We start from the raw sequence: 24,102 nt of genomic DNA on the forward strand, positions 1-24,102 counted from the left end.
TTCCATGTTTCCAACTATATTAACTTACATTTATGCCGCTACACAATTTGTCTGAAAACTTTAAAAAAGAATAAAAGGAGGGAGAAACTTTGTTAGTAGTATGTTTTCACCAGGCTTTGACTCTTGCTTATACACTGTACTTGCATTCACAATGCCATCAGCTGAAGAGCTAATTTTATTTTTTTTAATAATTTCATGCTCAACTTTCACTCCTATTGTCAGTATTATATAATTGAAATCCACAACTAAGATAGCTATCTCTCTGGCAAAATGCAAGCACAAACAAATACTGTGGAACGCCACCTTTCCAGAACTTGCTTATCAGAACAAGAGAACTCAGCTAACCTGATGCATCCTCTGGGGTTTCCTGCAGCTGTTGCAACAGCATTAACTTTTCTGACTTACTCAGTAACTTAAAAGCACGCGATATTTTTTGTCTTATGCCAGACGTTACTTTTCAATAAGGAAATGGACTGAAGAATATTTATTTACAGTGGCAGTCACTGCACTGTAGTAATACAAGCTTTAACCAGCTGTTATTTTGCTGTATCAAATATGTTGCCATGGTATTAATAAATGTATTTCGCTTCTGTAGGAGATAAGGTGGCAATATATTCTGAACTCTCCTTCACATCTCCACTTCGTGATGTTGCCTTTCATCCACATGAACACATGGTGTCATTTTGTGCCTTTGGTCAAAACCAGCCAATACTGGTATACATTTATGATTATAAAGGTATAGTACAAATTTTCTTGATACACACCTGTAAAGATTTTATTTTTAGAAGTGATTTGCTAGTATTTGTACTTCTTTTGAAGCAAAAAGAAAACAGTCATTTGATGATAATACATGTCTTTATCCTGGGAGATACCAAAACCCAGGCAGCATCATGTAAATATTTAAAAGCCCATTTTCAGTGTAAAGGTGGGTTATGGAGCCAGAAAGTACTATTGTTCTGAAAATTAATGAATAGCTTAATAGAAATCTCATTATTTTGTGCTGGCTATGTTATAAAATAATGTTAAGGAGCTGTGTAGAAATGAACTAATATGAGAGAGTATAGATTGTTTTAATAAACAAGGTGTTACATCTGTGGTGTGATTATGTGAGAGATACGTTTATTCCCCATGTTATATTAAAGAGAAGATAGCAATAAATGCTGACTTTGAATTTTTGATATACAAAATAAAAATCAGACTGTCTTTTGCAGGCTTTTCCGATATGTTTTTGTGGTTAGCTTTAGCAGTGTCATTGTTTCAATTGAGGACATAGTTTCATATGTCATGTTGCATCTAGACAGTAGATAATGTTAATATGCAATAAATTTTGCATATCTGTAACAGATTTTTGTTTGAATTATGTTTGCAGTGAACATAGATTTATAAAGCTAATCCTGTCTTTATACATTTGCTTTATAAATAGCATGTACTAATGAGATTACTCATATCAAATCTCACAGTTTAGGTTATTTGTCTGTTGAACTGGTTGACTTTTACAGGAAAATAAAGTGCAATGACTTTACAATCAATATTCAGTGCTAAACTTCAACACAGTAAGATATCTGCATTCTAGAGAGCAATGGAAAATTTTTTGGGTGAAGGATTTCTTTAAATTTTTTTGACTGTTCAGCAGACAGTGAGTCTTTAAAAAGCTAACAGGGTAGTTTAATATATGTGTGTGTGTATATTTAGAGATCACATAGATATCACACTGGTAGTTATTTGTATCATCTGACTGCTTAACTAAGTCAGTGGTAACAGTAAGATTTTGCATAGGTTGAGGTCTTTTCTCCGTTGTCACTAACTTTTTGTTCCTTTTTTGGTTAAAAACACACACTTTGCTTTCAGAAGATAGTCTTACTGCTTTAGTGTTGAAAGAGTTAATCATATAGTAATACTAATTTTAGTCACTGACACAGTTTTTAAGACTCCAGCAGTATGTGTTTTACATACACCAACAGTTTTATGAATATCCTGGACAAAACTTTCATGAAGAATTCTTTTAACCTTTGTTGGCTTGAGACCACAGTACAAAAAAATTGCAAAAATCAAACACTTTGTTTAAATGACAGTGAGCACAACGTTCATCAAAATTATCCTATTCTAGAGCAGGCTACCTCCTAAGAAGGCCTCCTGTGCCTGTATATATGTCTAGCAACTTCTGAAATTTTACTCAAGTATAATAAGCTCTCTTGAACTAGGCTGGAAAAAATGTGAAGTTTACCTAGTAAGATAGCTGACTTGAACTCAGTGCAAGCTATGTAACTTTCTTGCCTTTGAAAACATCCCTTTCCCTCCCTCCCCTCCCAATATTTCTGAATGGAGAACACTATTGTTTGTAAGCAACACAAAAATATGAGTACTGTGTGAGAGGTTACTGAACACAGATAACAGAAGGGGAGATATTCTGATCAGGAAGAGTTAGGGGGAAATAGGTAGTATGGGGAAAATTTCATGTCATTTTCAGGTTTTCCCTGTAGCGCTATTAGTACAGATTCTGATGCTGTTTCACTGAAGACGTGGCTGGCAAAATGACACTGATCATTCAATTATTTTTTTTCCCATGGCAATGTAAGGCTTCACCTGACACATTAATATTTGTTATTTCTGCAGTTGCACAACAGGAAGCTGAACATGTAAAAGATCTCAGTTCATCACTTACCACAGCTGCACCAAGAGGGCCACAGTTCTTCAGCAGTTTTTCTGAAATTCCTGTACAAAAAAGTTCAGTGATGTCTCCGGCAGATCAGTTTGTCAGTGTTGCAAGAGCATCAATGAGAATGCAGAAGGTGAAACAAAAACTTGATTCTGTTTTGGTAAGTCAAATTGAATTAATTTCCAGAAGTATATAGCCTTCTCAGCCAAAGTTCGTATTCTAGGACTGGTGTATGTAACAAAACACATATATGTAGTCTTGGGATCTGTTCTTCAGAAGTAAATGCATCTCTCACTAATATTAATGCACCTGTAAGTAGCTCTTTAAAAGAGATTAATTGCATAAAACTATAATTTATTTTGCTTTCTGAAATATTGATAACAAGGCATGTTTTCTGTCAATGCCCATTGCCATTCATTTGATTTACTCCACAGATCATTATGGCTGAGCTTTAGAAAATTCTCTTTTTTTCCTTCTTTTTCTGTTCACCTTTAGAATTGTATGTGGTACAAATGGCAGGGGTTTCTCAGTCATGGGGGCTGCAGGGCTGACCTGTGTGGGAGGAGATCATGGGCTGCCCTGTGCTGGGCACAGCTGTTTCCAGCCAGCTCCGCAAAGGACAGTATGGACCCACTGCACAACTGAAATTGGAAACAAACAGAAGAGCATATGTCACCTCTGTGAAAACGTATTTAAGACTGGTCGGTAGCTACCTGGAGACACCAGAGCAGAGGAGGAAATGCAAAGGAAAACATGTCAGGGAGACACAAGTGGAGATACAGGAGGAGGGATGTGAGGAGGCACAAAAGAAGTCACAGAAGGAGGCACAAAGGTGAAGCAGGAGACACAAAACGATGCACAAATGGAAATACAGGGGGAGATAACAGGGTAGGCATGAAGCGAAAGACAGGAGGAGATGTGTGAGGACACACAAAAGAAAACACAGGAGGAGATACACCTCTGAAGGGACTGCAACCCGTGGAAGAATCCACGCTGGACAGGTACAATCCCTGAGGGGATTTCAGCCAGTGGAGGACCCACACTAAAGCAGCTGAAAGGAGTAAGAAACAAGGAGAGGCAAAAAGAGCAAGCCACTATGCACTAACCCCACTCTTCTGCATCACCCACCGCTTTACCAAGGGGACTGAGTAATATAATGGCAAAAGCAAGGAGACTGGGGACTAGGAAGGAGGAGAGAGAAGTGTCTGAAGCAAAGATGAGACAAAGAGGGAGGAAAAGTGTTTTCTTTGGGTGTTTGTTTGACTATTTGTCATGTTTCTCAATACCTGAACCAGTAATTAAAGCTTTTGTAATTGGCAGTAAATTTAATTAAGTGAAATTCCCCAACTTGAGACAATTTTGCATGTGACAAGAATGCAGAATATTCCTGAATAGTGCTGTACAGTTATAAGTACTGTTCACAATGGTATGAACTACATTTGGGTTTGCGCTTATTATTTGTCATTTTTAAGTACTTTGGAGTGCATATAGATTTTTTTTTTAATATAGTTTTAGGCTTTGTCTGCATTAATAAGTAATGAAGCACAAAAGAAGCAGATGAGTAGGTGCAAGCAGTTGTTGCTGAGGATGGTGTAGCTACTCTCATCATGCTTTAGGGGTTTTGCTTTGGATGAGGTATGGCCTGGACATCCCCATTAGGCCTGTGCTTTGAAACTATTCAAAAGAAAGCTATCCCACAGTCCTTTGCTTTCTGGACTGCGAGTTCCCCGTGGACCCCTTTATGAAATACCACAGTGTAGCTCGCATGGATAATGGTAGCATGTTGCTCCTGACTCTACAGTTACATGTGGCCTCACATAAGGAAGCAAGCCTTGTTTCTGTTTTCTGCTTATTTTGTTCCTGCTCATCTACAAGTGAGCCCTGATGCCTTCAAGGTGTTTATCAGTCAAAGAAAGGCACAATATGGAGAGAATGGAGCATGTAACCTTGCGTCTGGGAAGACATCCAGAAGAAATAATTTTTACTCTTCCGGATGTCTTGTCATCTGAGGAAGAAGATGGGAATAATGAATTTCTGTGAGTCTTTATCATTGCAGCTGTAGTCCCTGATTAGCCAGGGATTCTGGGCTGTGGGAGGCAAATCTGGATTAGCAGAATCATGTAGTGGTTCCATGAAACTGTGTAGCTAAGCGAAATATATATATGCCTACAACTGTGTTTGAGATAATAACTTTCAGCTGTTGGGTAACGCTAGACTCCCCCATTACTCAATGACCAGTTTGGGGTAAGTCCACTGTGAGCAGAGTAACGATCAAGGTTTTGGACAGCATCCTCCAAACCATGGACCATATATATGGGAGATGTCAGAGAGGTCATCTGAGTCTTCTCACCACATGGGTTTCCAAACAGTTCAGGATGGCGGTTGAAAGAGTCCGCATCCAGCCTGGTGTCTGTCACAGAGCAATGATGATTACAAACACTGAGAGCGCTTCCTTGCAGGGCTTTATGAACCACTGAGATATTGGGAGGAAATTTCTTTTCATTGAAAGGACTCTTGATACTCATCTTTTCAGTGATCCAACGTGAACGGACAGTGATACCTCCTTTCCAAGCAGGGATAGGATAATTTCTTGCATGAGTGCAATATTGCCTGCCTGCATTATCAGATATTCTGTTGAGATATTACACTCAGTACTAAAACTTAACATTTCAACTGATTTGTAATTGGGAATTACAGTTTTGGATGTGTATGCATTTCCACGTGCACAACTCCCTTTTTCATGTGAAAAAATGATGCATGTGTGTAAGTGCAGGTGTTGCTGGCAGGCTTATTAGAATGCATGCTCACATAAATGCTTTGCTGAAGTGTTTGTCAAAGTAGGCCCCGTAAAAGTTGCCACTCAGCTGCACATGCTAATACGTCTGGGTACAGACAAGTGAAAACAGAAATGAGTCTTTATTAAGCCGCACCTAGAGTGGCAGGCTTCCCTGTGATAGGGTTGGAATATGAAAATCCAAATGAGAACACAGGTGTTATGTTGTATGTATTTATCTGATGGGAAAAATAAAAGGGAACTGGAAACTATGTAGGTTTTTTACTGGTCTTTTGGTCATGTTTGTGTGCCAGTGCCTTGTCATAGACATGTAGGGATTACCATGTTGGGACAAGCAGCTTGGCAGCATACCTTGTAGACAGTAAACATGGTCTGAGGTCACGCCTGGGGTCGTGTTTTATGAGACAAAGGTGCTGGAACCTCTGAACAGCAGATCTGCCAACATAGGGGTCTCTGGGTTCAAAGTGTGTGAACTTAACAGCAGTAACTAACAGATATAAAATTAACTTGTAAGTGCGAAGTTTGAAGGTCTGCAACTTATATATATATAATTTGAAAATGTAATGTGAAAACATTAAAATTTGGTTTAAGCTAGACAGAAATAGAGAATATTCTGATCCTGTATGAGGTTGCCTTTTTTGTGTTGTGACCAGTGCCTCCTTTCCAGGTCCCTTTAGAACCAATTTTTTTTGTTTGTTTGTTTTTCTTCTTTACTATCTAAACAGGAGCCTTAGTGAATGATAGAGGAAGTTTCTTTTCTTCTCCTCTGCAACATTAACATTCTTGTTAGCCCAGAAAATGTGTAATTAGAACCAAGAGTTGAATATTGGGCTAAAGCTTTAGTAATTCAAAAAAGCGGGGACATTTTGTTACAAAAGGTAAATATGAATTTCTCTATGAAACCAGAATGCAGAATTGGCTTCTTTACCATGTAGAGAAATTACAATATAATGAATCTTGGTAACAATTTATCTCTGTCTTGAGGAACTAATGCTAATGTATGTTTCTATTCACAGAAGTTTTTGACAGGAAAACACTTAACCCATCTCTGGTCATTGAAAGAACTCTTCAGTTCTTTTCATTCAGTGTTACTATATATGTATTTAAAATTTGACTTCCATCTAGCAATCAAAATACCTGTTTATAACTTTGCATAACAAGGAGGTGATATGTTATGTAGATATGGGGAGAAGGGCTTTTTTTTAAAGGTATAATATCCTAGCTCTGAAATTGTGATTTTTAGATGTCAAAACTTTCATGATATAATTTGAGGGAGGAAAAAACATTTGTAGCACTTGAGGACAACATCGATCTATACTCTGTAGTACTAATCCTGGAATCAATTATATATTGGCTACCTCATCTCTTAATATGTGATTACTTCTAAATTAATTAAAAGTATGTTTGGCTTTACAGTCTTTACTTTGCCATGTATTTCTGAAGAATGTCATTAAAAGGTTATCAAAGTGGTCACCAAAATTCTGATACTCAGAGAGTTTTAAGTGCATTATTAGACAAGCAGAATGTAGAAGTCATCTTTCCTATACACAGAACTACTTACAACTGTTTGAATTGTAACGTAGGCAATCATTTTTGTTATGACCTGTGCAATACATTCCACTGGAATGAGTGCTTTTAAATTAAAAAGGTTTTTTTTTAATGGTGCTGTATACTTTTTCCTATTCTTTTTCCAACATTCTTCTTCAGAATGCTAGGAAATGCATTTCTTAGTCTAGGAAATTCTGTTGCAATTATTATTTTAAACATAGCTGCTCCCACTGCAAACTTACAAAGATGTGTCTTATAAGCTATGGTGGAACCACTTTTGGATCTGAAATACTATAACCCTGTGCATTTCATTTACTGGATACAAAATTTTCTTATACACGTTTTTTCCATTTGCCAAGCAGATACTGTTGAATCATTGTGATTGCATAAAGTGATTGTTGATATGAAATGGCTGAAGTATTACTAGGAACCTTCACATGCTATTAAGTATTTTACCTATATAAAGGTAAAATATAGAGTAGGTAAAATATAGAATATTTTTTCAAGCTAGAATTTTACTTTGTATGTCTTTAAGAAATAGTTTGTTGTAAAGTAAGGTTTTGGAAGTTGTAATGAATTTTCCTTTTCAATTCATTAAATTTGCCACTTTTAATTATGTTGCCTGTGTTAGAAAATGTTGAACAAATACCTATTTTTTTTTCTGTGGTTTGTTGGGGTTTTTTTTCTCCTGTGTGAAAATCGTACAAAGCAGGTCAGATCCTTAAAATATGTAATATTTTCCCATGTTAGAATATTCTTTGCTTAGTAAGAATTTTTTTCTAGGCATTCCTCGTTTTTAGCAGACATCAGATGAATTTTAAAACACAGTAAAAATAGATGTAAAAGAAAGGAAACTATTGTCTGTATTTTGTAGATGAAGGAACTTTGGCACAGATGTGCCATGAGTAGTTTCACAAGCTCTGTCCTCATACTGATCTGTATGGATTTACCACAATTAGTTACTCTGCAGTAATTGCTAGTCTTCCCACACTTACCAGTGAATAAAAGAAAATAGGTAAAATATCTTGCTTTTACTGTAAAGTAAAGGTCATTGTCTGGGTAGTTACCTTAGAAATAGGTAGAGTGTTATGAATATTCCAGCTTGGCAGCTGTGCAGCCTGAGCCTCCCTCAGAGTAAGATCTGGTACCAGAGCTCTGACATTCTCCGCTAGAGTGGCAGCTAACATGGAGCATAAAGAGACTGAAATAGCTCTTTATGGGTAAGACTGTACTTTCAAATATCTGGTCAAAGGAATATTTATTGAATTCCCTGAATGTGTAATTTAGTTATATTAAGGACTTCTTCCTCTCTCCAAGCTTCTAATTAGCGTTAGCAATAGATGTAAGGATTTTCTGTTTCAAACTATTTCTGTATTATTTCTTTATACTTTTAGTTATAAAAGTTAATGAGGAATTGTGTGCATCTTTTGTTGGATGCAGATTGCTATTATCGTAGGTAGTCATTACAAATTTTACTGTGAATATGCAATTTAAATCTGGGTGCTCTCAGACTTTTACTTAAGTGAAGTAAGTGACCTGTATGAATCTAGTTAGAGTATCAGGGCAGTAACGCTTACACAGCAATGGCCTTTAATCTGTGCTATAAGCACACAATATCTGTCTTTAATTCTTGCCAAACACTCGCTGATATTAGAGGTCTAAAGTAGCTGTAACAGAAGATTTTGTTCCACTAGTATCCTTTTTCAGCATTTTATTTTTCTCAGTGGCTTACGCTTTATATAAAAGGTATGTCAGACACAAGAAGTGAATTGCATTCATTTTTTAGCATAAAACTATATCCATTATAATAATTTTATCAGAGGGTAAAATTAACATGGTGTTAAGCATTTTTAATGTGCGTGGATTTTACTGATTGGTCCTTTAATCTTAGTTTTCGCACCATAAACATTTGTACAGTGTTAAGGAAAAGTCACTCACTGTTTTCTCCCTACTGAACAAAGTAAACAGGGACATCTGAGTAATACTATGTTTATTCAAATCATATTTTAGAGCAGAGAAAGCTAGATTCACTCATGCTGTTGAAAGCAAATTATATCTCCTTGTGTCAGCTGGCTTATTGTCACCAAGGTGTAGAGAAAGCAGTTTTTATTAAGAAATTTTTATGAAAGAAAATACCATAAATGTGCACTGAATCACTTAATTTAATAACATTGTTGACAACTTTTTTTATTAATGGTTATTGGGGTTGTGATAAGAGTTTTTTTCCACATGTTGGGTGCAGAAAGGAACATTGATCATGGCTCAAATACTGAGATACTGTAAATTGAGACTTAAAGAAGGATATACAAGATTAAACCTTTAGAATTTTTTAATAAAGTTTCACAGATTCTTTTTTATTTTTTCTTAGCTGAGGAAAGCAATTTGGTTTTCATTCAAATAAAAGGTACAGAAAATATATCCTTGCATCCAAAAGTGCTGCTTATTCTGGGGAAATCTGGTCAGGTTTTTTTTTTTGTTTTACCTTTCTGTCTTTATGGTTACATTACAGTTGATCTCTGGAATAAGCAAATGAGAGCTTGTCAACATAAGAAATTAGGTTACACTTTTTGTTTAAGTGCATAATTTTGAAAACCATTCAGTGAAGTGCAAACCTGGTTATACAAAGAATTTGGTTTTCCTTGTGGCTAAAGGAAAGCAGCTTACTATTCCAAATGTTTATAATATCTTAATTTCTTCTTAACTTTTTTTTTTTAAGGAAAAAAAAAAAAAAGGAAGAAAGCTTTTGTGGTAAGCTTGTAATTGAAATGCCAGAACTCTCTGGCAGACCTAAGGAATTGAATATATAGAATTACTGTGTGATGAGACATATCATGTATAGATAATGGCTGTATCTAAACTGTAGGATCAGGCACCTTCTAGCTTCAATTTTCGTATGTGTGCCCTGGTCACTTCTGAGTTTCTCTGGGGAAAATAATGGAGCACCCAAGTTATGAGGGAGCTATATTGCAATCTAGATGAGTTTGTGATCTGGATAATCGGAATAAGAGGACTGTAGGGAGCATCAGGGGAACACACTTGCTTCAGACAAGCAAAGTCAATATGTTTCAGTTTTGCCTGTGTGTATCAGGATGATATTTTAACTGTGTTTGGTTTTCCCATTTAGACTAGAAGTTACTTAAGAGCAGAATAGGTTAGTCTCTTAAGTGATTGTAGTACACCTACCACAATAGAATCCCAGCCTTTGCTGGAGCCCTTCTAACAGTATTGTCATAGAAGTGATTGCATTTTTACATAGATGTAAACTTGATTCAGACTTACATTGCAAACTTAAAAGATGTAGTACTGTGGTCCTACTTTAAGTATTATTACCTATGTATTTTCTTCTAGTATTGAGAAAAATAGCAGAATTTGTGTTTTGTTTTTATTTCAAATTCAATTGTCAGCTTTTAAATTCTTTGGAATTATGGTCTAATAACGTTTTTAAACTGTCTTTAAAAACAGTGTCCTAGAGGCCTAAAGTTTCAGAAGGGAAGCCTAAAACTAACAGAACAAGAAGTAGTATAGAGATGGCCAATTTGATTTGACTTGCAAGTATATATGGAAATGTCGATTACCTTGATTGCAAAGGTCATAAAATTGCATTCTCAGGAAAAAAAGAGGAATTATTTTGGCAGCTGGTAAAGTCTTGCAGTATTCTGGTTTTTGTCTCATGCAATTAACTTCTAATGTGAAAACTAGTTCCCCTGAAAATGTGTTTTTCCATAATTTGCATAAAGCTGCCCTAACACAAAAAAGAAAATGCAAATCAGCTTTGTTTAAACTTGGCAAAAACTATGTAGGTATCCTTTTTCGCTGCAAAATCTACACGAATGTTACAACTCTTAGTTTCACTCAATTCAGTATAGTAGTAAACTGTCTTTGATAAAGCTGTGGTTTGTGCATGAAGCAAGCGGAGCCTGTTATGAAAAATATGTACATTGATGGTTGGCTGTCTTAGCCAACTTTACTCGTTGTTGTAAAGGTATTTAGCAATGCCTTCCCACAGTGTGCATTTCAAAAAAAAAATATTGCTTCACTCTGTTCTGTAGGTAGTCTTATGTCTGTCTGTTGTAGGAAAATTAGTTATTCTTCACAGGACAGTGTACTTCACCTGGAAGCAGTTCTGCTGAATCGTTAGTCCTCATTTATTAGCTGAGTGGTTCCTTCTTCTGTTACAATGTGGGTTTTTTTTATCTCTGGGCCTTTTACAGATTTAAGTAATACTTAAGGGCTAGTGGCAGAAAGGTCATAAAAACTCTGATTTTTGCTTTGGATGGGGTAGTCTTTTATAACTCACCTGCGCTGAGCTTCACTGCTATTAAGGGGAGGAATGAATCACTCCTGTAAGACTGCTTAAATTTGAAACTTTCTTTTGAATATCTGTTTTATAAAAATATTTTTTATCTTGTTTTTAAGGACTTGGAGAGGAAGGAAGAGTTGTAAGATAGAACTTATTTTGGATTTTAAAAAGGCCAATTTTCTTAAATCTTCAGAAGCCTGCATTCAGTCATCTAATGTATGTGTCAGTTGCATTTGATTTCAAAGCATGCTATTTGGCATGTATAATGAGAGTATTTGGGTAATACAGCAGGAAATAAAGAAGTGAATGAAATGCTGTACAGGAATAATTTACATACGGAGTTCCATATCTCTTCTATAATTCATTCAAGCACTGCAATCCAGACAAGTTTCTCCTGATATTTTTTCCCTTCAGGATGAACCAGGGAAGTGTCTGTTAAGTTCTAGTTTTGAATAGTTTGCTCTGCTGTGTTTAGTTTGATTTCCAAAGGCTGATATATTCAAGCTGTCTTCATCCCTGGTAGTATCTGAAACCAACTTTTTGATACCAAATTTGAAGAAGAGTTCCAAAAAGTTTCATGAGACTAGTTGAACGGAAAACATACATTTGTATCACTGATGGTGTGTAGTGGGGAGATCTTCTTATATGTCTTACTGCAGAAAGGCCCTCACTAGAGCTAACAGTGGATAAAAGAAGATGAAACACTGGGAAGCTGAGTTCGCCATGTTTGCAGAACGGATTATTTTTCTGTGTTTGAGTAAACACATAGGCTAATGGCTTTCCACAATATTTGTGTGTATCAGAGAAAACTTTATATTAAAGAAACTTAGTCACTTGCATATGTAAATGTAAGAAAAGCAGACTGATTTTGTTGTTGTTCAGAAGAACAGGCCTCTCCATTCTGCTTACGTTTCACAACTACTATTTACTAACATTCTGTTAAGTTTGTACACTGCAATAAAATCTAGCTGGTTTAATGCTTTTTTTTTTTATCTTGTTCAATGGTTGATCTGATTTTCTGTCTTGCTTTTCTTTCTGGTCAGTTTTGGAATGTTGTCATTACAGTTGCACGCGGTTGCTGAGAGAGTACGTGATTAGTAAAAGAGTTTTTATAATAAACTTATTTCAGTAGAATTAAATCCATATTGCTACGCAAAACTCAGATACATTAAAATGAAGGTCTAGTGTAGTAATACAGAGACGATAGCAGATATTCTTTACGACCCAGTAAAGTTACTCAACACATGTTTATAGTGCTATATTACCTGCATCCCAGTACATCTGCCAATGCACAAATATTCTCCATTACTGAAACCTGTTGAATTGTTTAATATTTATTAAATGACAGAAATAGTTATATAAATTCTGTCACTTCTGGAAATAAGCCACTGATTCACTTCATTTTAGCTGTCTCCTTTCTTTAAACAGAATTTAGAAACCAGTAGATTAAAAATTTGCAAAATGTCATTGTTCTGTCTTAGACCACAACTAAAGTTCAAGGATCTGATCTAAAGTTTACTGAGGCCAAAGGAAGGGCTCCACGGAATGTAGGCTTTTAGTTGGATTAAGTGACTATATGTATTTATTATAGATTGTGAAATAGGCTTGACTTTTGAAAGGGTCAAGAATTATGTTATTTTATGTAAATGAGTCAAAAATATTAGCATATGAATCTATTTTGTTTGAAGAAAGTTACAAATATTTTATTAAAGGCCTATTTTCCCTCCCCTTTGGCTGTATTGTCAAGGCAGCCAGTGAAAATATGTTTAACAAACAGTAAAACTCTCAATTGAATCACATTAAAAACCTAAGATTGTCACAATATGTTTTTTACATAGGCTGTATTGGATAATAAGTCAAGAGTAAAGTTTGGGAAAGCTTTTTGCTTTGTGACAGCTGCATGTATATCAAGAAACTCCATAGCAAACCAAATTTTAACTACATTATCTTTGTTGCTATGGAAATTAGGACTGCAGTTATTTATTGTGTAGCTTACATAAAGGAAGTGTCCAGTGTTTTGGTCTAAGTATGCTTTATTGATTTGCAGAAATCAGTTTTGTGTTAGGCCTGGCTTAAGATTATTTTTTTTTTCACTCGTTCTAATATTGAGTAATCTCCTTGTAGATGTGGTGTAGTTTGAGTGCTGAAAAATTAGAAGTTATGTTACGTTTATCAGTTTATAAACAGGTATAAATGTCATTTTATTTTTGTACATGAAGATGCAACAAGATGCCAGTTCAAACAGTTCTCTTCCATTGTTTGCACTGTTTGAGAGTTTGTGTCCATATGTAAACATGGAATTCAATTTATAGCGTGTCAATAATTTTTCCAAGTCTATGTCTCCAAATAGTCTAAAAAAAAAAAACCACAAACCCAAAACCAAAAAACACCAACTCCATCCATTGAAATTGTTATTTATCATCGACTTGAGTCTTGATTTTTTTCCCTGGAATTTATTTATAGTAAGCAAATATTTCTCTTCTAGCTGTTGCATCAGTAAGTAACCCAGGAAATTACACTTCACTTTCTGATTTGTCTTTCGTATTACAGGCAAACTCAAATCTCTTGCTTCCTGCACTATCATCGCTGTCACCACACTCCAAGCTAAGAGTGCCAGGCACTCTGAGCACTCCATTGAATCCTCTGTATTCTTTCACTACTGAAAGTGGTAAGTTTCTTTATTTCTTCACTTTCTGTAGGGAATGGTAATAAATTCCATGAGGATTTTTTTCTGCCTTTATACATTTTGCTGTGCAGCTTTTTCAGGGAGTGTTCCGGTTGTTACATGTGATACTCTTTAAAATGCAGTGTGATATAGTCCGATACTGATACATGTTCCCTTGTAATGCCTTTTTTCTTTAAGTTGTACACTTATTTATTAGTGCTGTAAGTTCCTAGAACACTGTGAGATTGCCAGCTTTTTTTAATATTTTGTTAGTATTTTAATACTTACTTTAGTATCTTAGACACTGAAAATAAAATCATATTTTTAAAAGCATATGTATTGATAAAAGAAAACAGGAATAAGAAAAGCAGTTTACTTAAGAATGGTAGTGCTTGGTAGTCTATTTGCAGTTGTGTTTAATCTATTTTTAGGGGTTTGTTTCTAAAGACATTTTGTATTCAAAGATTTTGAGAAAAAGGTAAGCAGTGAAATTGTGCATTTTTGTGATACTTACTTTGCTAATAATTTCTGTTGCATTGCTAATCACAACATTTAATAATGAGCTCTATAATTTCACGCCTTTTTGTCTTTTTTGGGCACCTGTAAAATAAGACAGAAAATTGGAACTTTAGTTTCAAAGTGGTTTTGTTTTGTATCCTAGAGAAGACTAAAAAGTCCAGGGGGAGGATGGAATATAGAATGAACTGAAACCAGGCAATAGAGATTTAAAATGTAGATAGTAAAGATAGGAATAGTCTCTATATTTGTATAGAATTATCTCCTAAAGGCAGACAATTTTCTTCTCGAATCAAGTTAGGATTACTTTTTCTGAGCAGTGAGGGAACGGGACCTTAGCATGGACTAAAAGATTGACCACTAGTCTCAGAATCACTCTTAGTCACCAATTCGCAATGCAAATGGCCATTAACTTCTGTATTTCCATTTTCTACCTTAACAAAAGAACTTAGAGCTATAATAATATTCATCTATCGCACAACTGATGCTTATTGTTTCCAGTGTGTGAATCTTACAGAAACAGTAGAATACATATGCTGTCTTACATATTGTGAATATTTAAAATAAGTGGGCTAACCCTTTAAAGAACATTAACATATACTTTAAGTTGTTTTAAATGGCTATTCCTAATATTGCTCAAATCAGTGCATTTTATTGTCTTGAATTTTACTTTATGCAGAAGCACAGATAAATGCGTTGATGCAGACTTCTTAAATAGCATGAACAAACATAGCTATGTTATAGCTGTTCATCTGTGCTCCCAACGTCGTTGTTTCCAAAACTGACTAATACTTCAAGACAGTCCACAGATACAGGATATTACTTATGCAAGGGAAGTATAGTAAAAAAGAGGTACCTTTTAATGATCTTTCAACAGTCAATGAAAGCCGTGAGAAAATGGAGATTCTTAGGGGAAAAAGACCATAAAAATGCTAGTGGACCACAGTTGAAATAGATTTTCTCGTAAGAATGTGTTTTAAAATTCTAAATTACTCCTCTGTCATTTTGGGGGCCTCCAAATTGTTCTACTGTGATAGAATTGTTTTCAGTAAAACATATGAGAAAGATTTATTCATCTATTTCATCTTTCCCCATTGATTATAAATTATGAAGATAGGTGCTTGTGTTCATCGCTCCTAACTGCCAGTTTAATTTTACTTTTGAATAGTAGAAAATCTGTACTTAAACAGATCTGTTCATTAATGGATTGTGCTGGAACCACAAAACGTTTTGTTTTTGTTTTTTTTTATTCTGTGTTGGTTTTGTATACACAATATATACGCTTTTCTGTACTTATGTTATTGGCACATTGCATTGTTAACAACTGCCTGTAATACAGAGATCCTTCATTTTTCTCCAGCAAATGGATACATATTTTAGAAGGTTATGTTGACAGTTACTCAGTCTTCTCATTCTCACACTTTCCTGTCACCTTTTGCTGTGTATTTAGTGCTTCTTAAAGCAAAATGCAGAATTTCCATTATAGTGAAGTCCCTACAAGCAGCATGTGTAAAGCTCTGTTAGCAATCCTTTTAACCAGGTAACTGGTGTATCTGCATTCTGTGTTAACTTGATAAGGTTGTAGCTGATGTTTTGTGATATGGACAGGGTAGTAGCCTGGATACATGTGGCACTTTCTTCTTTTAACAAGACAATTTAATTATCTAGGTCTTGTGTTAGGTAGAAACAGTGGAAAAACAGAGTATCATCCACCTTTGTGTTTTATGGGCAGTAGCAGTAATACTGCAAATCTTTCCTGACTTTTAAATGTTTTTGTATCCAGATTTATTTGCAGAAATAGCTGTAAGTGATTTAATAATACTTCAACTAAAAGTAATATTCACTACTACACCTTTTAAACATGCATGTTGATTTTAACAGATGGGTTCTGTATACTCTCAAACATATAGTATGTTTTGGCTTTTCTTCAAGTGCATACTTTCACATGTATATAGGCTTTCATGAAGCCCCAGTCCTTGTTCTGCTATTTACCTTCCTCACTTCCCTGAAGATCAGTTATCTCATGGTCACTGAAGCAAGACTGCTTTTGTCTCCAACCAGTTCCGTCTAATAATAATTCATTATTAGCATGCTCCGGGGTGCAGCCCCCTTAGTCAGCCTGTCCAGCATCTGCATCAAAAAGTTGTCCCCAGCACACTCCAGAAATCTGAATTGCTTGTAGCCTGTGGTTTTGTCTCTGGAGCAGATATTGAGGTGGTGAAAAACCTCCATCAGAGTCAGGGCCTGTGATTGTGAGGCTTCTTGCTCTGTTTAAAGAAAGCTTTATCCACTTCCTCTTCTTGATCAGGCAGTTGGTAGCAGGTGCCCCCCACAATGTCCGTATTTTTGGCCTCCCTTCCAATTCTGACCCATACGCTCTTGACAGACCTGTCACCTGCTCTGTAGCTCTGTGCTTTTGAGCCTCTCCTCCCTTCCCTACAGCACTCTCCATTCTTGTCTTCCCTGTCAGTTCTTTCTAAAGAGCCTGTGTCCACACTCTTGTTAAACAGTAAGAAGCATAAATATCTAAACATTCTATGTGAAGGAAAAATTCATGAAACACTGAAAATATGGTTCAATGCCATTTATTATTCTAATATAGCCCCTTCCCTCAGCAACGCTGCTGTAACTTCTGATTGTAAACTAATATTAGATTCTTTCTTGTCTCCTTAAAGAGTTTGTTCAGTTACGTTTTTTTTATCCCTGATCTTGAGTTTTACATGTGATGCTTAGATATTCTAACTTACTTTGTTCTAAATTAAATAATTTGTTTTTTAATCATCAAATGGAGAGCTTCAGCAGCTTTCTCAAGCACAGAATGTTCTTTATGTGAGATGAGTAAAGAAAAGATCACAGTATCATCGAGGTGGGAAGGCACCTCTGGAAAACATGTAGCCCAACCCTTCTGCTCAAAGCAGGTTCACCTAGAGCAGGGTGCTCAGCACCACGTCCAGTTGGGTTTTGGATATCTCTAAGGCTGGAGACTCCACAACATCTCTGGACAACCGATTACAATGTTTGACTGTTCTCACAGTAAAGAGTTTTTTCCTTATGTTTAAACGGTATTTTGTGTATTTCAGTCTGCATTGGTGCATGGGATTATTCCTCCCCAAATGAAGGACTTTGCATTTCCCTTTAGTTGAACTTGGTGAGGTTCTTCTTGGCCCATTTCTGCAGCCTGTCAAGGTCCCTCTGAATGGCAGCACATCCCTCTGGTGTATCAGCCACCCCTCTCAGTTTTTTATCATCTTCAAACTTGCTGAGGATGCACTGAGTCCCATCATCCAGGTCATTAATGGAGATGTCAAACAGTGTGGGCCCCAGTATCAGCCCCTGGAGTGCACCACTGGTGGCTGGTCTCCACTTAGATTTCATGCAAGTGGTTACAAACCTCTAATCCCTGCAGCTCAGCCAATTTTCAGTCCGCTGCACTGTCTGCTTACACAGTCCATACTTCATCAGTTTGTTTATGAGAATGTTATGGGAGACAGTATTCGAAGTCTTGCTAACTTCAAGATTAACAACATCTACTGCTTTCCCATCAATGCTACAGAGTGCTGTGCAAGAGATATATTTAAAGTTTTGTCAAGAGTATGGTTAGAATTACTAGAAAAAAGTAATGAATTTTGATAAATAGTAATTAACGAAGTAGGTACCACAAAGCAGATACAAGATATGGATGAACTTGTTTCTCATGCATTACATATAAAGCACTTCATTAGAGAGATTTCTTAAAATTTAACAAAATTAATTTAAATTTAAGAAAACGTGTTGTGTGCCTTCCTTTCACAAACAACATGTTACATTTGGGAGGAAGGCATTGAACTTAGGTTTTCTTACTGACCATCCTGATAGCCTGTCAGTTGGAATTTTTCACTGAGAGTGAAAAATTTTGGCATATCAGGTTTTTTTTGTGTTGCCTCAATAAAGCTGCAGCTGTGCTGATAGCTACTTCAATCATTTGAAAAGTGTGCTAGATGTATGTCTTTCTTTGGAGAAAGTCATCCCCTTTGAGTTTTACCTTTGTAATTTGGATTCATGAAGTCTTATGGCTGGTCCTGTTTTTCACTCTGCTCAAGTTTCTCCATGTTGTATATATAGCAGATTACTTTATTCTTACTTGATTATTGTTTCGTACATTTTAGGGAATCTGTCCCTGAAAGTATGTAATGTTTAAGCTTGCTGAACTTCTTTTCTTCTTTCTTTTCTTTTTTTTTCTTTTTGGTAATAAAATTTGTCTAAGACCTGTCTTTGATAGTCAGAATTGAGGTTTTACCTTCCTTGTGCTATATAGCCCTGCTTATGCTCATGCTTCAGTGCTAATTTTATCATACCCATCCTGTGTTGCTACTCTGCAACACTGCACTGTAGCATTATCCAGGACTTTGTCTTAGACATTCCTGTCTTTTCCTTGTCATGTTCTCATCTTTGTACCTTTTTCCAGGATAACCCATTTCCTAGTTGTTATTTTTTTAAACAAATAAGGAAGTAGCAAAAGCTGCAGCTTTCAATTACCCATTCTCTGAGAGACATTAAAACCCCCTCTGGTTTTGTTTGCCTTCCCTTCTTAAGATTGTGGATATCTTTGGACAGTGAAATCACCTTCCTGTACTCACAGATACTGTTTTGCAGATCTGTGGCATGCCATGAAAGAAATGGCCTGCATTTTTAGGCTTATTCAACTGTGACTCTTCAGTAATTCCACTGTGTTCAGGGCATGTTTTCTAAAATAAGTTTTAGGTTCAAGTAATTGTAATTAGCAGTGACCCTAATTGTTAACTATGTGGGAGATTTGAAGCTCGACTATAAATACCTGCACAGATCTTTTCACTAAAATTTTGACTTCAGTAAAACCAGTTAATTAAACTTGCTCTTAAAAATTAATTATGTAGGTGCTAGAAACATGATGGTTCTTGTATCTTTAAAAAATCTCAAAAACAAAAAACACAACTCTTTGGCAGGGTTGAGAACAATTAGAAATTTTCTCTCCATTAACACAACTGACAGTCAAAGGTGTTTTCCACATATATAAAGTGAAATCTTCAAGGCACTCTTTCCCTCTCTCTGAAGATATTAACAAAACTGACTTTTCATTTAAGTCCTCTGCTATATTTGATAGACTATTTAAAACTGCTTTTTTCAGTCTCAAGCAAACAGTAAAATAGGTTTCTACATCAAAGATATCAAAACTGCTAAATGCTCTTAAAATACTATTTTGATTCTTGGTTTTTTAGGAGCAGAAAAAGGAGGTACATCAAGTAGCAAAATTTACATTTTTGCAGAGATACTGCAGAAACGCTGTCAAAAGTTACATCCTCGTATGTATGTTTGTATAATTGGTTACTTTTTTTTCAGTATTTCGTATTTTCTTCCTGACTCTATAACATCTATCTTCAGTACTATCACAGTCCTGGAGGACTTTAATGTTTTTGTTTGTTTGTTTTGGGGGTATTTATCTTGCTTCTGACAAGGAAGAATGTATGTAGAAAAGCTAGTTCAGCGTGGCCTTATTCTTTTCATCTCTTATTAAGATACTGTTAGAGGAGAAAAGACTCATGCAAACTATCATTGAAAATTTATCAAATGAACAATAGAATTCAGTTTTACAGAATACCTTAGTTTTCTAATTTGAGAATAAACAGTAATAAAATATCCTGAAGGGACTGAAGAGATACTAAAAAAGATGACAGAGTATATATTAATGGAAGGTTGCGTGTACTTGTACTATATAGTCCAAGTATAACATGAAATACAATATTTGTAGTATATCTCTGGCTTTGTTTGGATACAAGTTGGTGGCGTTCTCAAAGAGGACTGAAAGAACTGATTGACGGACAGACGATGACTAAGAGAAAGCATACGGTACAGTCAGCAGCATTGCTGGCTTTTCCACACTGCTGTGCTGAAGTTATAGAATGCTGACCGTGGAGGACCATTTTTGCTTAGTGGGAGTGCCAGTAGGAGCACCAGTTGGAGCAATCTGTTTACTGGGATCCAATCTGTGCAGGCGAATTGAATGGCACACAGATCGCTGAATGCCTACATTATTTATTTTTTTTATCCTAACATATTACTGTAAATACTGTATTTTATCAGATTTTAAAATAGGAGCGAAATCTCTTCCTGTTCATTTTTTAAGAGAAATAGCCTGATTGTGTGTAAAAGGCTTCTTGTGGAGAAGACAAAGGTAAGAAAAGAACTCTCAATTTTGTCTTGAAAGACTCTGGGTGTATCTGTTCCCTGTTAAACTGTAATGTGTGTTGTCTCATTTAGCTCACCCAACAGCTTCATTTAGATTTGCTGTGATGGGGAAAGCAATTAAGCCTGCAGGGCTGCACAGATCAGAGCTATGTAAATGGTGTAGCAATTTGCCATAACGTCTAAGTCACTTTGAGATATTTCTTTTTAGCCCCTCATCTTAAAATTGGCGCAGGAGCATATTGTGGTGAAGAGTACCAAATGCGTACCTAAAAGTGGTTCTGTACCCACGCGATTAGTTGGAAGTGGTTTGAGTGTAATACAAGCTCTTAGGAGGAATAGGTGATGATGGAAACTAATTTTTATTACTTTTATAGATGAGAATACCTACCTCCCTTTTGTAAGGAAGGTTTAATAATCTCACAAAGATAGTCTCTCAAATTCATTAGTATCGGTGAGTCGGCTGGGCTTTTTTTGTGATATTAAGAAAATAATGAAGTGCCATTATGAGGCCTGTGCAAAAGCGTTTTAGTAGTTCTTTTTCCCCAGTGACCCGATATGCTTATCTTTTCCTATTTATCCTTACTACTACAGAGGGAGAAATGCAAGTTTCCTGTTCACCATGGGATAGTTGTAATGGCCTCAATGTGATCAGGCAGTCCAGGGGGGGAAACATCTTTGATTAGGGATCTACTACCAGTTGTCTGTAAGTCTTAAACTGTGTAGAAATACAGAACACTATTAGTATGTCCTGTAGAGGTTCTGCCAAAATAGAAAGTGGTCTAAGAATACATGAGAAGAAACGCTTGCAGAATGGTTAGCTTCCTGCAAGCCACAATCTGCTTGTAGTAAATTATCTCAAATTATCTTAAGTATTTGAAGAGGGTGAGTGGGCATTAAGGTGAAAGAAATATACGTGCCCAATACTTGTCTCTCACTTCTCAGTTATGTTTCTGTATTTTTATGCAATTTGCTGTTTTCCTGCTCTGTCATGTATTTGAAGAACCAATCCTGCCTGACACATTTTTCAGAAATTTAACCTTTTAAAAATTTCAGGAGAGGAGTTCTCGCATTTTTATGGGCATGGAATTGTTTTTGAAATGTCGCCTTTTCATTTAATTATTCTAATGGGTCAATGGTTCTAAAAAATTGAAATTTTTGCCTATAATTTTCTTTTGCATTCATAAATGTAGAAATATGAGTTACTTTTTGTTACTGTAACAAGTATCTAATTGCAACTTTGCACAATTCTCACATTTTGCTGTAATTTGTAGAACTCAATTGCATCTAACTTTTTGATTGGATTAAGTTATGTGTGTTTTCCTTCTTTTGGAAACTCAATTACTTTAAACACTCCCACCACCCCCCGGTTTGAACAACAATAACATTTGAAAACTGTTATGAGAAAGTGCAGAAAACTAGCACTTTTTAAGTGAATAAACTTGGCTTATTTTAGTCCTTATTTTTTTGAGTATATTATTCTGTTTTTTTATTTTCTCCTATAAGCAAAGGTAACATTCATTACAAGGCTTTATTTTAACTATAAAGCACTGCATAATCACAGACAAATTATTATAATGGATTGTTTTATATCCAATTACCAGAATTTCTCTATTTTTCAAAAGAGTGTAACTGAGTAGAGACAAGTACTGACTAAACACCACAGCTTAGATCTTCAGCAAGTGTGAACTGACTTAACTGCACTGAAGTTAAGTAAAATATTTTTACCAAAAGCAGAAGAACATTAGGTCTAAAATCTTTTTTTATATATGTCTGTGTGTTAATTTGAATGGGAACTCCCCTGGGGAAAATGATCATTCATTTTAAGATATTTGTATCTCTCACTTTTACTTAGGGGAAAAGTATAAGACAGAAGGGAGAAAGAAAATAAAACTTTTTAAAAAATTATTATTTGCTCATAGCAGAATGGAAGAACTGAAAAATTCAACTTAAAAATATTTTTCTCAAAGTTAATTTTCTTTTAAAACAATAGAAACATCCATTGCAAGATTTTTTCTTTTTATGCCTCTGGTTCTTTTATAATCTATTTTGCTATGCCATTTGCATTTTGAAGGTAAGGCACTTGAATGTTGTGTCTCAGTTACTTCAGTGCAAATGGATTACAAAGGCTCGGTTGTCACCTGCAGCCAACCTTTGCATGTACTTCCTTGATCTTATTCCTTCTGCTCAGTCACTAGAGCCATCTCTGGGATGTTCCACCTTGCAGCTAACCTGGGCAGTAAATAAAAATTAAGAGTACCAGGGCACAGCTGTGCCCTCACCATGGCTTACAGGCAGCTCTTCAGGGAAAGAACTTTCTCAGAGCTCTGTGGCCCTACTGTGCCGCCAACATCAGTTACCAATGTCAGAGTTTTGGCTCAAGGCGTGAATACAGGACCTTGTTTTAAAGTAGAAGAGCTGAGTGTTTACATTTATAAAATGAATAGTAAAAATGAATTTTTAATTTGAAAACAAAAGGTGTATAAGTAGATTCATCTAACCACAAAAATGTTCCAACAGAATAGTAAAGACATAGAGACAAAACTATTAACATTAAAGACAATCTAGTTCTTCTGTTTTAAAAGGTTGGTTATCCAGTTTCCTCTATCTGATTGATAAGATGTTATAAATGTCAGAAGAGTTTGTATTTTCTAGTGAAACTTGCTAGAATTGTTTACACTGAGATCAAAGATACACGTGTTCCTTTATTATATGTTGTTTTTCATGTTTCTTCTAGGCAAGTTAATTAAAATATTTCACTAAAAATTACGCTAAATACAGAGCACAATAACAGCAATCTTTAAAGATTCTAAAAACTTTATCAAAAGAACACCATTTATATTTACTTGAAATTGGTGTATGTTAGGGTAATTACTCCTGTGCCTTCAGGGTAAAGGAAGTACTCTCAGCCAAATTATACAAGGGTGTGGATTAAATGAAGCATTACTCTCTGTTTGGCAGCAGAGGATATAGATTGCAAAATCGGGGTGTGACGTAGTACTGTGGAAAGACTCTGCCAAAAGTGATTTGGCCTGAGTGTGCCCTTACTTTCTTAATTGGGTGAATACTAAAACAAGCAAATCTAATTAATTCTGAAGTAGAGAGGTCCTCTTAACTGTTTTCAGTCTGAGCTTGTCTGTAATTTTTGAGCTATTGAGCCACAAGACAGCAAGTGTTGACAAAGTGCATGCTTAAATGCAATTCTAGCTGGTTTCAGAGGTGGAAACAGTTCTGCGCAAGGACTGTGCAGTAAAGTATCAATTCTCTGTCCAGCAGATCGTTCAGGTCAGCAAGGATGCTGTCTGTACAGAAATAAGTGAATACAGTGAATAAGATGAGCAGATTGATCCCTCCTTTTATTGCTCCAATCCTCCTGTACCTATCATTTCCAGAGGGGCTGGGAGGACTGTGCAAAAGACCCAGTA

General features: G+C 35.7%; 1 protein-coding gene across 1 annotated transcript in view; it reads left to right on the top strand.

Moving 5' to 3' along the window:
* Window positions 1-24,102, top strand: part of AHI1 (Abelson helper integration site 1) — a 101,818-nt gene that overhangs the window by 36,748 nt on the left and 40,968 nt on the right. The window contains 3 exon segments of the mRNA XM_068398927.1: window positions 596-736; window positions 2,614-2,816; window positions 13,849-13,966. Of these exon segments, the coding sequence (XP_068255028.1) occupies window positions 596-736; window positions 2,614-2,816; window positions 13,849-13,966 (462 nt within the window).

The sequence above is a fragment of the Nyctibius grandis genome, chromosome 1, assembly GCF_013368605.1.
Source record: "Nyctibius grandis isolate bNycGra1 chromosome 1, bNycGra1.pri, whole genome shotgun sequence".
Taxonomy (NCBI): Eukaryota; Metazoa; Chordata; class Aves; order Nyctibiiformes; family Nyctibiidae; genus Nyctibius; species Nyctibius grandis.